The following is a 15198-nucleotide window of genomic DNA, read 5'->3' as shown; positions in this document are numbered from 1 at the left end:
GAACAAAACCTTTCTTGTCACATTCGCCAAACTAAGCAAAATCATACGTGAAAGTAAAAATGTAAAAAAACTCCAGGTATCTGAAACTTTGGAACCAATGCGGCAGCTAACCCACTTTGCTGTTCTTTTCCTGCTCTCTCCTCAATTCTCTAGGTTCTGCGGATTCCTGTTCCTTTGACATTTATCGCCTGCCTCCCCCACAGGCAACCAGGGCCTGGGTCTTCTGGTCTGTTCCCTTCTCCCCTGACTTCAGACACCCAACACTCAGATCTGCAGCCATTACAACCTGCCGTCACATGTCCTTTCTGATTTCAGACTCAGTATTGCCATGTCATCTTGCCATTTGTCAAGGTCTTTTTCTGTGTGCGTTTTAACAAGTCTTTTTTTATAAAGGCCTTAAACAAAACGTAATTCTTATTGCTACGAATCTTAGTGTTACGAATCTTACAGTTTCTGTTGTCACTGGGAACAGTACTTTTACGGGATTACATTCTCTACTTTATTACAGGTCCACATGAACAATGCATTTCTATCTTTCACCGATAGCAACTTTGCTCGATTTTCATTTGTGCTACTAATTAAGACTCTAGATGTTTTTATGTAGTTAAACATACCAAACGCAAATCATAATGCTGTCTCCTCTCACTCCTGGTGTCTTCTGCATGCATGTTTTGTCTGATTACATTATATAAAAAAGTGAGTATATAGTCTGGTATTAGTGATGACACTGGCCATCCTTATTTTGCTCTTTATTTTAAATTAAATACTTCCAAAAGTTTTACCTTCAAATACTTGTATGAAGCTTAACAGGTTTTTGGTAGGTACTCCTTTTCAGAGTAAGATTTCCTACTATTCCTAATGCTATAAAAGAACATTACATTTTACTGAATACTTTTTACGCAACTATTGATAGTCACACTGCTAGGTGCATTATATTATGTGGCAAACTATTTTCAAAGACAGCTGGGACAGTGTCTCCCAACTCACAGAGTAAAGGCTGCTCTATGGGAATTCTTTATATTATTCTCGCAACTTTTCTTTAAGTTTGAAATTAGTTCAAACTAGAAGATTTTAAAAGGTAATTGTGCATGGAATAACCCAAACTTTTAAAAATTACAGTATTACACACGTTAGATATGTTTGTGTGTGTCTTTATGTTTGTAGGAGAGAGAGAGAGAGAACAATTGGAATAATGAGAACACTTTGAGATTCCTGTCCATCTAATCCAAATAAATTCTTTAAAAATCTAAGAGATATTGCTTACATATATAATTTTAGACCAAATTTTCATTTTGGGCAAGAATTAGAGTTCACATGAGTTTGTGGGAGAAGGAGTGAAAAGAACCATGCCACAATGTTCTACAGAACCCACCATTATCTCCACATTAAAACAAAAACAAAAACCTAAGCCTCAAAAATCAACGTCATCAAAATGAGGCACGAACACAACTGGCTAGAGTTGTTATGTCGATGGCAAGTTCACGAACACTGAGGGGAGAGGTCCAGAAAGTGCTGTCTGCAGTTCCGTGTGGCTCAGACTAAGCACTAGGAAATCCAGCTCAGCACAGGCTCTTTCAGTAGCCATACTCTGGCTGGTAAATTGCACATTTGCAGCACACAACCTGAAAAAGATGAAGCTATGCTAGCCGTTACAGAATTCCATCTTCTTAAGTGACAGAATGGTGACAGAGTCTCAGGACCTAACCCAGAAGGAAGCAGGCTCATATTTTTCCCAAGAGAAAGAGACTGGGGCAGATTCTGGGACAGTGATCAAAGAAAAGCTTCAGCCACAGGGCCCTCTGCTAGCTTAGCGGTGAGTGCGCTCTAGGACACAGAGATTACCTGTACTTACACGGCATCTCTGTCAGGTGGCCAAGGACTCTCACGGCCAATCAAGAATTGCTATGACAATAAAAGCTCCCTTCTCTCCTATGAAAGGCAAACGTGGCCCACACCTCAGCACTCACACCACAGAGGCTCTGTTCTTGGCTCACACCCATTCCTGACCTGGGCGGTGCCTGTGAGCGCCCCTTTAGTGCCACTGTGCCTCAGTTTCCTTCCCTGTGCTTGTGCAGCAACACAGGCTTATCAGGAGAACTGATGGAATAATGTCTGTGAAGTGTTCTCATTTGCGAGGCTGAAAAGAGCGATGACTATAAAGTCAAAGCAGTATTACAGAGCGTTTTTAAGCTGCAACCACTTCTGCCTTTTGAACTGCAGAACCACAAGGAGGATCAAAGCAGTGTCCCCGTGTATTGACTGCTGCTCTGGAGGCCTCCTCCCTCCACCTGGCAGAAACCCTGAGGAGAGAGGTCTGCCACGACTGTGAACTCAACCAAATCTCAAGACCAGTCGCACAATGGTTTCCTGGAATACCTTCAGCAGGAGAAATGGGGCAAACCAACACAGCTTGCATAGCCTGTTACGTTCTTCGATGAGAACAGGCGTTAAAAATAAAAGGCAGCCTTGGGAGGAAGAAATGCAAACACGCAGGGAAAAGGTTGTTTCGCCTCGTCTCTTTCTGCCACAAAAGCCTGCACAGTGACTTACTACGGTTGCGGCGGCTTGTGTAACACTCAGCCCTGGCTAACTTAACCTCCTTAGCCATAAAGCGAAGGGGGGGAGGGGAGAAGCAAAATTAAGCTTACGGGAAATCAAGCTAATCAAAGCCCAGCAGTAACAAAGGGCAGCAGAAACATTTCTACTGTATCACATCCCACAGGCTGGCCAGGAGCCCGGAATTTTCATCACAACTTTTCAAAGAGAAGGAAAAAAAAATATCGCACAAGGGCATTACCGAGGCCCCAACGCAGGATGCCCTGCTGTACAACCAAAACTTGTGAGCGGTCAGCCTTTCAGGGAGTCAACCCCCAGCGTGTGGAAACGGGCAGGCCTTTTATTTAGTAGGAGGGGTTCGAACAGCGACTACTGCTTTGCACTGAAGTCTCAGAGCTTCACAGATCATTAAAGGTTTCTGAACTACAGAGAAAGGAGGGCAGAGTTAGGGAAATAAATCAAAAGTTCCTCTGGGATGCACAAATGCCTACTTGGAACAGCCTTTCAGCACGAATATCCTCCACATTCAACAACAGGGAGGACTTTTCAAAATAAAAGCAGAAAAGAGATTCATTTTGTTCCAAGCAATGCACTTTCTTTTTGGTTTAAAGGTTATGTGTGCCATAAAAACTGACTCCTGCCATGAGCGCCTGGGGGAGGTGGAGGCTGGGCTAGGGGCAGCCAGGGTGGCGGTGAAAGAAAACCAGCCAAGTGAACAAAAAAGCCAAAGAGAAATGTTCAGTTTGGGGCACCCAAACAAGTTAAAATGTCTTGTCACATTTTTAAGGGCAGGATGTGAGGGAGGGGATGGTATTGTTAGGAAGGAATTTCTAGCACATTTACTCCTTGTCATCCTTCCTTAAGAACTGAAATAATTTTCCCACAGCCAGAACGAGTTCTCTTGTTTGCCTTGTGCAACAAACGCAGTTGAAGACCAGGGGAAACGGGCTGTGTCATCTTCAGCACAGAGCTGCACGTTTCTTAAGGAAGCAGCAGCTGTCTCAAAACCAGCAGAGGGAGTACAGCATCTGAGAACAGGAAGCGGTCCACAGATAGCTGAGGATTTGTGTTTATCCCAGAAAATGGCAGAGAATCGGAGTTAAGGACATTTGGACCTTGCTCTTGTGTTATCCAGTAATAGTAAACATCCGATGTAAATGCTGAAAATCCAGAATGAAATGCTAGACTATCTACTCGTTGGGATGAGACTGTAGGGGAGGCTGCAGGGAGGTATGCGGAACTGCGACGCTTGGGTCAGGATATACCGACACCGAGGCAGTGTTGGGTACTCTCCGCAGCAATCTGGAAAGAGGCGGGAGGGATCTAAGGAGGGAAAAGCTCTGTGAAAGGCCGAAAACCCAATTTGGAAAACTGACAGCAAACCCCAGAGCAGTACTTTCATACCTTAAAATCCAGGGTTCCTTGTTTAGTCCCTGAACAGCCCGTTCCCAGACGTTTTGTTTGGGGGGTAAGGGAACCCTGTCTTCAAGCTTGCTTTCAACAGCTGGTTGAAACAAAAGCAGCAGAGATGAAGGCATATGTCTGCTATCTTAATCTGCACCCATAGTCTAACATGTAGGAATGGCCGAGGGACTGATTTAATGCCCAGATTATCAGACAAGGTCCTTGGGGAGGGTCTGGGGCACTGACTGAAGCTCCCGGTCTAGCCCACGAGTAAGGAGCCCACTGTGCAGGCACCGTCATGCTGTGGGTTCGGCACTGGCCCACCCCAGGGGTTACAATGGCCTAACTGATGGGTGTCTGAGTCTGCTCTGCTGTATCAGGTAACGTCTTTTACTAAATCCTAATAGTAACACTTTCTCACTGTAGGAAATGAGAAGTAGGTTAAAAATGTGAACTTTAAGATGTGTTAAGCTCAGCAGAATGAAAACATAACATGACTTTGTGTTATACTAGGAAGCATGCACTGAATTAACAGACATGCCTGCCTGCTGGGTGGAGGAGAGGGTCAGGGCAAGGGACAGGCACAGCCTGGCTGCTCGACATTGCTGAGAGTCAGACGATGAAGGTCCTCAGGAGCTCATCTAGAATGGGTGGGTGGTGTGGGATGCAGAAGCACGCGTGGACAGCCTGGAGCCAGAAGCCCAGGTACCCTGTCCCATGTGAAGAGCCTCTGCAAGGGACGGTCATGGCAGTAATTTTCTGTGTCGTCAAGGGGCATGACCAATGTATGGGAGGTGAAGTGACTCAGACTCCAGCTTAATAAAAGGAAGACATTTCAAACAATGGAACCGTCCAAAACCACCAGTCGCATTTAATGGGTTCAATGCTGGCAGGTTCTTGGGAATAGCAGGGCAGCCAGTCTGTAGGAATGCTGGAGAGGGATTCAAGGATTGGGAAATTCCTCAGGAGACAACAAGGATACCTCAAGGACTTTCTTTGGCAAGGTATTTCAAGCAAGCTTTAACATTTTAAAACACCCATCCTTCAAACAGCTTCCAGCCCTAACTGCACACCTTCCAGGACTCCGAGCCCCTCCGACTCCATTACCACTGAATGTCCACGCCATGCAGGTCAGCTCTTGGGTTCATGCCAAGTCACCCTGGGGTAACCTGTGGGTGAGATCCCCAGGGAGCAGAACCTCTTCTCATCATGCTCAACGAACTCCCTAAGTGCTTGCTGAATGACTCGTATTAGGAGTAAACCATAAAGTTTTTACATTCACACTGACACCCTCAGTCACTGATTTCTAGAAAAATTGATAACACATATAAGTATTTATAGACTTGCCTGGTAAGGCACTTACTTAGCATTTGGGAAATTAGTAGAGCAGAACATAGTACAAAAGAAAATAGTGTGATTAGTAGGAGTCTAAGACAAATAGCTAGGACAAATGGATACATACACCTAATTGTAAACGTGCACATTTTAATACAAATACATAATGACTATAGAAGAAACAGTCTATCCTGTAACTGTACTGTTCGGCCTCTTCAGCTGGGAGACATAATAAGTACAGAGAAGCATCCAGACCACCGGATAGACTTAACATGGTCAAAAGAAATAAGGGCTTCAAGTTTTGATAAGTAAATTCAGTCCACAGAACAGAGTAAACTTTGAAATTTATTTTTAAAGTTTTTTTAATCCCACACTTTCCAGAACATCTACAGAGTTGGTCCAGTTCACCCGCTGCCAATTAACTCTGCTAAAGCAGGCCAGAGTTATACACAGAGTTACTGGGCCTGTTTCCTTTAGAATGTAATTGTTCCACAAATTCCAAACTTTTCCTCCAAAACTTAAACACCTCCCTTGACAACTTAAGGCCACAAACCTCTGACCTGATTCGGTGTACCTCATTAGCACATTTCCAAAACAGAGCATTTGTGGGAAGGAGAAGCAAGTTCTGATCTTGGGAGGAGTCTGCCTGAATCAATAATCACCAAATCCCAGAGGTGCTGGACCTGTGCTGCTCCAGCGCTCTAACAGAAGCACACAAAAGTCACAGCTTCTTGCCAAACTCAAGAAAAATCCAACTCCTGCACATGGGAACAAAGAGATAATAGCTGCAGCTCAAAATACATAAGCAAAGCACCACAGGGAAAAAAAACTTTAACTTAATATTGTTCAGAACATTCTCAGTGGTGTTTCACTCATACAGCAAAGAACACAGGATAAAAATTCCAGACTGTTTTCAAGATAATAAAATGGCATATGATGGTGACTCACTGACTGACTAAAAGGGAAAAAAATCCATAAACAGTCACAGGAACCTTGCAAAGCTGCAGAATCTGGCAACATGGAACCTCTTCCACCTCACTTGGCTCTCACCTCTGGTACACGTGTACGTACGTACATGTACACGTACACACACACACACACACACACACACACACACACGACTGTTTTAAAGCCAAGCTGCAATTGGCTAATGGCTTACTCTAGTGCTTAAGACAATATTTTATTCTTGACTCACTCAATAAACCTGGTGAGAAAAATAAACAAAGGGTTTCAATCTTATAAATAATCTAGAAAACAGAACTGCTGTGCAAACAGTAGAGGTGACTTACTGCCCATGATAAACAGAACAGGAAAGTCCAATGGGGCACAGTGAACCCCAAGGCCTAGTCTTACTATAACATCTTGGGACACTAGAGTTAACAAGAATTTTCTGTTCACTGAACAAACAGTCTAAGGCCTGGGATGGCCAAGTTTCAATTGGTCTTTAAAACAGCATCAAAGCAGATCATGAAAACAACGAACAAAAGAGAAAAACTTTTCCTTAAACACTGAGGAATTTTAATCTTTTAGGACCATATATATCTATGATTACAATGTATTTCTATCCACACACACACACACACTTTCATTTTTAACAAATATTAAGGGCCTGTTATAGGGCACTAAAGGTGACATAAAGAGTTGTTAAAATGAGGTTCCTTCCCAGAAGTCCTTACGTTCTATATAAATACATACATGCATGTATGTGTGCAAAGTAAAAATTCATGGGGGTAAAAGTCCAAGACTAAAATAAAATAAACATTATTTTTTAAAGGGCAGAATGAAACACAATTCTGCTGAGAGGAGCCGGGCACTTGGTATAATGTCCCGGTCCTTAGAGGAAAGGGCTCGTGGGGCTTCCTCTCAACTGAGCTCTGCAGTGTCCCGGACTGACTCAGGCACCTCCCGGAAAACTAGGCCCCGCCCACTTCTTCATTAGCCTGTGATCTCCAGGAGGGTGCACCCTTTGAGGCAGCTCAGGCACCTCTCAGAGAACAGAAGCCTTGGCTACAGAGAGTTCCCCAAAACAGTTCTCAAAACACTCCCAATTTTGCTAACTGTGATGATGGTTTAGACGCCTCGAAGGCCAAGTCAGGCCAAGTCCTGGGAACAGTGATGCCACAACCTAGAGGATTCAGAAGAGGATTGAAGACACTGGACCAAAGAACCATATTTCCAAAGTGGAAAATAGAATGAAAGCCATTAATACTGAAACAATTTCAAAATTAAACACCTCAAAAAAGAAACTTAGCTCAATGCAATTCTGTCCCAAGACAGGTTTCTCTTGCTTGCTTTTCCTGTTTTCATAATACAAATAATAGTTTTCAAATTACATACAAGAGAAAAAAAATGTTTATGGGTGGGGGCGTCTTGTCACCACGAGTAAGCAGCTGTGAATTAAGACTGAGGTGAATGTTTCTCTTTTCTTTTCAGAACAATACAATTAATTTTTACTCTATTTTCTAAGTATCACTCAAGGGCATAACTTCAAATAAGATTAAAATGAAACAATTATGTAAGAATTATGATTTCAGATTCATTTTGAAACTTATTTTTAACGTCAGCTTTGAGCGGACTAGATATATGTTTTAAAACATCAAGCAAACTGGATGTTCAAAGTTAGTTTAAGTTCACAGATTTTATTAAGGCTAAAAAAATATTTATTTACAATATAAAGTATGAGCTCCGAACAGATAAACTCATTGAATATAATCACAATAATCAATACTTAGATGTCTTTTTAAAGACGATTTCAAACCATCCATTTGTTTTACTAGTTAATAAAATGTGTGAGTTTATTTTGTCTTAAAAGTCATAAACGTCTCCATCTAAAAGTCACCAGGTAACCAAGATCCAGCCAGATCACAAGAAACATGGGTTAGCAAATACCAACAGCAAATCAGTAGCTGACCCTGATAAACCACGCTGTGTCCAATAGAACACTTCAGCAGCCCGAAGCAGTTTTCACGTAAGCGTGGTTTTTGCAACCCACAGCACACAACCAAGCACTCTCATGCCACCCCCACCAGTTCTTCTACTACGCAGGATAAAGCCAGAGACAGGCCCGAGACATTTACACTGAGAGCAGCAAACACACAAGGTCCTTGCTTTAAAAAGTCACCTCATTTGTTCAGACCTCTTCTTCCCCCCAACATCAGCACCAAAGGTTTCTTACATGTAAATTTCTCAACTGCTTTACTTACACAAGGGAACCAGCCAATCTCTCTTAATTACCCCAGTCAGAACTGGACCACTGCCCAGTCAAATATCCACATAGTTAGACTATCAGAATGAATAGATTCAAGCCTCTGCTTCAGTTTAATGGGAACAAACCCCTTGCACTGGAATAACTATAGGACCACAGTACTTGCTGCCAAAACGCAGTGCCTGTTTCTATCTAATCACTTCTGCCTTGCTTGGGAAATTCCAACTCTATCTGCATCTACTCCAAGACAAGTTATTAAGAGAAAAGGTATGGCACTTAAATGTCTATCATTTTACCCAATCTTGCCAACCTCTCAAAGTATTTATTAATATGTTTCTTATTCATATATAAGGTGTGCCAGTCAAAGAAAGTAACACCTGAAAACACTGTAATATTAAATACGTAAACCTCATATTAGTAAGAGGCCATCCTTTCAAATAAAAAGGTTTCTATCAGAAACAAACAGGGTCTAGCCTAGCCTGACTCACATACTGTGACTGCATGTCACAAGGTAAAGAGAAGGACAACAGTTTTTATATGAAATATGACAGGAGTTCCAATTGTGTTTCTAGGAAAAAAATGGGAGATGGGAAGAGGGAAGCTGTATTAAGAAATTCTATTACTGATAATGAAAATAAGACTTTATATGTCTAAAATACTTTGTACTAACTTAAAAATCAAAATCAAGTCCTAATAGTGAAACAATTTACAACTTCTACGGAATAAAAACACTGTATTTTAAGACTGCATGTGACATAGAGGCTCAGGATTCCGCCAGTCTGCATTATGGAAAACAGCAGTGCTTCCTCAACTTTACTGTGCATTCCAATCACCTGGGGAGCTGATTAAAATGCAGATTCTGGCTCCACAGGAACAGAGGGAGCCCAGGAGTCTGCAGTTTTATTTATTTATATTTTTTATTCCCATTTTATTGATTGACTGACTGATTGATTGATTGATTGATTTGAGGACGGCGCAGCTCCCAGTGGCCCATGTGGGGACTGAACCGGCAACCTTGGTGTTTTCGGCACCTCACTCTAACCAGCTCTAACCAACAGAGCCAGTCGGCCGCTCCCAAGTTTTTTACCAAGCTCCAGGTGACGTGATGCTGCAGCCTGAGGACCACACTGAGAGCTGGGAGGACACACGTGGCATGTGCAGTAGAGGCCTCTCCTTTAAACCCAGGGACCTTCTAAAGCACTGTTACGTGGCCAGGACACATTTGTGTCCCCTGTGGTGTCAGCCCACTCAGAAGTCCACGCTTTGGTATGTAACAGGAGACCGAGCACTAATGAAGCTAGAAAACTGTTTCTCTAAGGTTGTAATCCGAAGTTAAATAAAACTTCATGCTGAACGCTCAAATTGAACGTTAGAGTCCTTTTGAACCTCGTAATAGTAACAGAATCTTGATTCCGCAGTCCTAAAGTCCTTCTTCAACAGTACTTAATCTTTGCTGGGGGGGGGGGGCATATGCTCTATGCGAAAGATATTTTGCCTGAAGAAACGGACAATTAATATTCAGTAGCTATGTACATATTTAATAGAAGTCACTCCCAAAAATGTGGCTGAGAGGGGTGGCTGATTTTCATGTTATTTCTCAAATGAAAAATTTAAATCTCTAGTACTTTTCATCCTATCACCCAAAGTTAAAAAAAAAATCCCTAAACATCAAAAACACCCCATTAAAAAAAGGTAACATATTTTCAATAGAAAAAAAATAAGACAAAAGGCAGACTTCCATGTTCATAAGTCCTTTTAACTCCCTGAGAACCTCCTCTCTGGTCTCCATCGTGTTGGTGTGCCCTGTGGAGTCAGCACACAAGCTCTCACTTCTCTTGGGCTGTCAGGGTCCCCAAACACACTCTTTGGAGAGTATGCAAGGTCCCCCAAAGTCTACCTCCAAGCCATCATTTTGGCCTAAGTCCTCCTCCATCAGCCGGGCGGCCTTTTCTCTGGCCACACTGGGCACGGTCTGCTATTTCCTGCCTCCATGCCTCTGCTCATGGTATTTCCTACAGTTGGAAGGTCACTTTTCCTCCTCCCTCCCAACCACCGCCTGTCAAAAACCATATCCTTCCTTCAAAGTTCAGTTCAAACACCACACCCTCCAAAGAGCCTTCAAGAAGCCCTCAGCCCGTGCTCACTCTGAGGGGCCTGAACCAGGGTGTTGCGCACATCCTGCCAAACATGGCAGCCACGCAAATGGTCCCCCTTCCCTGCTGTAATGCTGGCTCCCTGTGGGGCACAGATGGCACCTTGCTTCTTTCTCACCCCACTCATATCAGTGCTCAGTGGGTGAAAAGGAATTTTTAGTATAGCAAATACTAATGGACCAGAAACTGGATTTACAAATAACATGAACTTAATTTCTATTGGACAAGGTGCTCAAAAATAAAAGCACAGAGATGAGAAAGATAGCTAAGAGTGCACACACGCCTTTTCACCTTCTCCCTCCAGAGGCTAATCACAACTTTGGGGGCACCTCTTCTCTCTACCAAGTTGGAACAGATCAAATTGTCTTCTCACTAACGCTATTTGCATCTGAGACACGTCACTGAGTAAGTAAGTGCTCCCTGTCTATGAGCCAATGTGGCTAAATTTGTCTGAGCTACAGCAGACAGGGTCATACACAAAGGCCAGCCAGGATTCAAGGGACAATCATTCAGGTGTCAGATACAGAACGTCTTTGGCTCAAACAACATAAACATGATCTCAGCACGAAAGAAGATATATGTCACTGTCACCTGAGCAATCATCTCATGATTTTGAAGAAAACTGCAATGTGTGTAAAAATCAAATAATAAACTATTTCTGGAATGCCCATGATTTCATATTATTCATAACATGGGTTCCCCTCCTGCTAATTAAGATTCAACTCTCTTTGGTCTCCTGTGTTTTCAGGCATTGCCTTAGCATCAAAGGTCATGTAACTCATCAGCCCAAAGAGTACCCGGAAGTGCTTAAAGCAGAACCCAGGAGGCCTGGTCCCGGTCATCTTCTCAGAATCTCAGCTATGGGACACTCACTTTGATTTACACGAATGTACTCACATCCAAGAGTCTGACGTGGTTTAGGCCAAACACTGTCTGGAGAGAGAAGTACATAGCCAAGGGGAATCTGAGATGCCCAGCAAAGATTCCTTACTGTAATTTATTACTAGTTATACATCTTATAAGCACATTGACAGAGGCAAATGGTTATAGAGAAAGACAGTAAATAAACTACAGAATAGCTGCACAAACACGATACTAAAATATTTGACTTGCAGGTATTCTCTTGGGTACCATAAGGTTAACATGTAATACCCACTCAACTAAACCTCTATAAACAGTTGGTTTTCCACAATCACAGCCACTATTCCCACTTCAGTGGGCAGCAGCGTTCAGAGAAAAGCCAGATTTAGCTCCTGTTTAACAAATACCAGAAACCAAGAGAGCTAGGAAAGCTGTTTATGTCCATGCCCACCAGGAACCGTTGTCTGCATAACTGTACTGAATGAACTGATAAGAATGGAAGTCTCCTCAACAAAGCTTCAAGACCAAGAAAATACACCCCCCTTAAACTAGGCACCGTTTTATACCCAGTTTTTTAATTAAAGGTATTTTTGGCAAGACAGATTACTAAAAGAGGTGATTTCTTTTCATAGAGGTTCAATTTGTTCACAAGTGGAAAATAATTCTGTACTTTCATAGCATTTAGCTACTCTATATAGCATTTGGGGTAGATGGGAAGAACAATCATTTTTAAGTGTTTCTATGTACTCTTTATAGACATTATCTCATTTAAACTCTCAAAACTATTTTAAGGGGTAAGAGGATCACCCCATTTTACAGAAACAGACATGAAAGGACAGGGTGGTTGAACAATCTGCCCAAGGCCCCATAGCAGGTAAGTGGCAGAGGAGACAGGAAGGAAGCGTCATTTTGCTCCAGGCACAGCGATGGCCAAAGATGTGCAAACATCTTACAAAGATTGTATGTAGCACCTATAAATTCTCATGCAAAGGAATGCCGTTTTGGAGAAGATAATTTCCCAGTCCTGGTCAGGGTCTGACCTAAACTCCCCAACGAACAGCTCAAAGCAGACTGCACAGTTCAGAGATCATCAAGTACCAGTGTTAGGGGGAGGGCCAAGAATAGAACACAGGTCTGCTGACCCTCCGTCCATGCCCAATCAGGCGTGTCTTTTGGATGCTTACACCCTTCTGAAGTTTCAAGTCAGTTGAGAATAGCAAAGAAATGAGTTAATAATTCTGGTAAATAGAAGAGAATGCGGAATGTCGGATTTGCTATAAAAAGAGGCATGAGCATATGAAGACTTCCACCAAAGAAGTGTTCAACCAAGAACGCTGGTGCCTGTATATTTCCCCATCTTCTGCAGCAAAAGTGAAAAATAACCTTTGCCCTCCCTTCCCTATGAGTTGTGAATGATTAGCTTGCCTTTGTTGATAACTAAGGAAAATATAACAGAAGTAACTCTCCCCGCTGATTAGAAGACTTCCGGATTTACCCTACTACCAAACTCCTCTGAGTCTACGCAAAAGACACCAGGACACTAAGAATAGGTAGCCATGTCGGCCATGATCAATCTCCCAGTGTTGCAAACAACTCTCCCATTAGCTCTGATGGTCCTGCCCTGATGAAGAGGTTGGAAACAGGAAAACTGCTGGGTACCAGAGGAAAAATGAGGAAAGGAGCCAGGTGACTGGGAAACTGAGATGGCAGAGAAGTGATGAGGAAGGGTCTCAGGAAAGAGATGTCTGGAATAGAGCAGAGAATCAGCTCAAAAGGTTGGTTGCTATACTGCGAACTTCACTGCGGGAGAGAAAAGGCTACTTACTGGGTTTGACATCATCAGTGAAAATAAGGGATAACCAAGAACAAGAAGAAAAACAGATTCAAAGACCCTTACCTAGGTTAAAGGTTACTCAGATCCGTTTCCACTAGGGAGATAAAACTCTAGATAAAACTGGCATTTCCAAATATCAGCCACTAGATTTTAAAGCTTAATTTTGCTATTATAAATTTAGCTTTTAAAACAGAAAGATAAAATAACTGTTGAGTAATATACCAAATTCTTCAGTTTGCAACTTTTAGCAGAGCACAGGGATAGCCAAAACTTGAGATGAGAGGTCATCTGGTCCATCACATCAGGTCATATCTAATCATTGATTTCTCTCATTTTCACTCAAATTTCGCCAAATCAAAATTCCTACACTTGGGTAAAGGCATTTTGGTTTTTAAAAGTATGTATCAAATTTCAAGTAACTGAAATCCTCAGAAAATTTAAAAGTATGTCTTCCGCTGTTCTACATTACGTAAATATCCCTTTCCTATCTGTTCTGGAAAGAGCAAAAAACCAGTTGGCTTTATCGACTGATTACATATTTTATTTCAATGTCCGTAAAAATTTTCACTTTTTTAACATTCTCAAAATGACCCATCTCACAGCATATTCAGATGTATAATAAATATGAAAAGTATAATCTAATTACGATTGATTGATGCAAACCACCGCTTTATAGGAGGCTATACTTGAAATCGCAGAACCTGTCTTCCTTATTATGAGTTATCACTATGAAGGTACTATACAGAAAAAGTGCCCATATTTGCTTTAACAGTTCATCAACATACAAACCAGAAAAAAAGAATCAAAACCGAATAACAGGAAGTCAATAAATACCCAAATAGAAAAAAACACAACAGAACAACCCACCCACTTTTATAATGAATATTCTTCATCCACTTTCCCCTTCCTATGCCCCCCTTTCACTCCTAGAGAAAATGGCTAAATGTTCTCCCCCACCCCGGTCCTGAAGAGCACCGCTGGCTGGTCTGGTCAGTGGACGCTGCTTCAGCCATGGACCCTGGGAAGTGGCCAGAGGAGGACTCTCCCACCCTCCTCCAATAGCACCTGTAGGACATAACTGATGCACGAAACTGAATCACTTGCTAGTATTCTCTTCATATAATTTCACTCTGAAGTTTCCTCAGCAAACCCTCCTATCCCAAGTTTAGTAAGAGTACTCAACAGATTTAACGCTCAACTTTGTGAAATATCAAAGGGATTTTTAAAAATCTCAGGTAAGCAATCTATAAGAATCCTTGTGTACCCACCAAATGAAAAGCACAATCTTTTAAGGCTGGAAAATTAAAGAGTTAAAACTACTCTTCAAAACACAGCGACATTAAATATAGAAAAAGTCCCAACAGAATTCAAAGTATATGAGTTACAAGCTATATCAACCAAATCCGAACTAGTGATAAATGACATTTCCTATTTCAGCCACTGTATTTAAAATTAGATGTTAACTCCCCGACAACCCACACTCTCCCCCCAACTTCTCTTCTGTTGCCAAAGACCTTTTTGTTCTTACAACAGAAGTTCACTTTCTTGGGGGGTGGGTAAACATAATCTGTCACTTTACTATCTAGAATCATGAGCTCAAATGAAAAGTGAAGGAAGTGAAATGAACAGGCTCCTAGAGGCCTGGGCGAGTCTGAGCACAGGACAGGGTTAAAGGAAACCATTTCATAAGATCAAGTGCGGAGAAGCAGCAGGAGCAAAGAGGAAAAAACTCAAGTTACATAAAGTCTGATTGTACTCACTGTTTCCTTATTGGGAAGTAGCTCCTTTCTAATTCTGAAGAAGTTCTTGCCGTACTGCCGGAGCCCCTTAACGAAGCGTTTCTGGGATAA

At 42.1% G+C, this 15198-nt stretch overlaps 1 protein-coding gene across 2 annotated transcripts in view; it reads right to left on the bottom strand.

The window, feature by feature from the left end:
* RERE (arginine-glutamic acid dipeptide repeats) overlaps positions 1–15198 on the bottom strand; it is a 280788-nt gene that overhangs the window by 39460 nt on the left and 226130 nt on the right. For both annotated transcript variants that reach the window (XM_081057650.1, XM_081057651.1), the window contains one exon: positions 15109–15189. In XM_081057650.1, the coding sequence (XP_080913776.1) occupies positions 15109–15189 (81 nt within the window). The remainder of the gene's footprint in view (positions 1–15108; positions 15190–15198) is intronic.

The sequence above is a fragment of the Rhinolophus hipposideros genome, assembly GCF_964194185.1.
Source record: "Rhinolophus hipposideros genome assembly, chromosome: 8".
In the NCBI taxonomy this organism is placed as follows: Eukaryota; Metazoa; Chordata; class Mammalia; order Chiroptera; family Rhinolophidae; genus Rhinolophus; species Rhinolophus hipposideros.
Note: the sequence above shows the minus strand (reverse complement) of the source record. Positions and strands in the feature narration are given on the sequence as shown.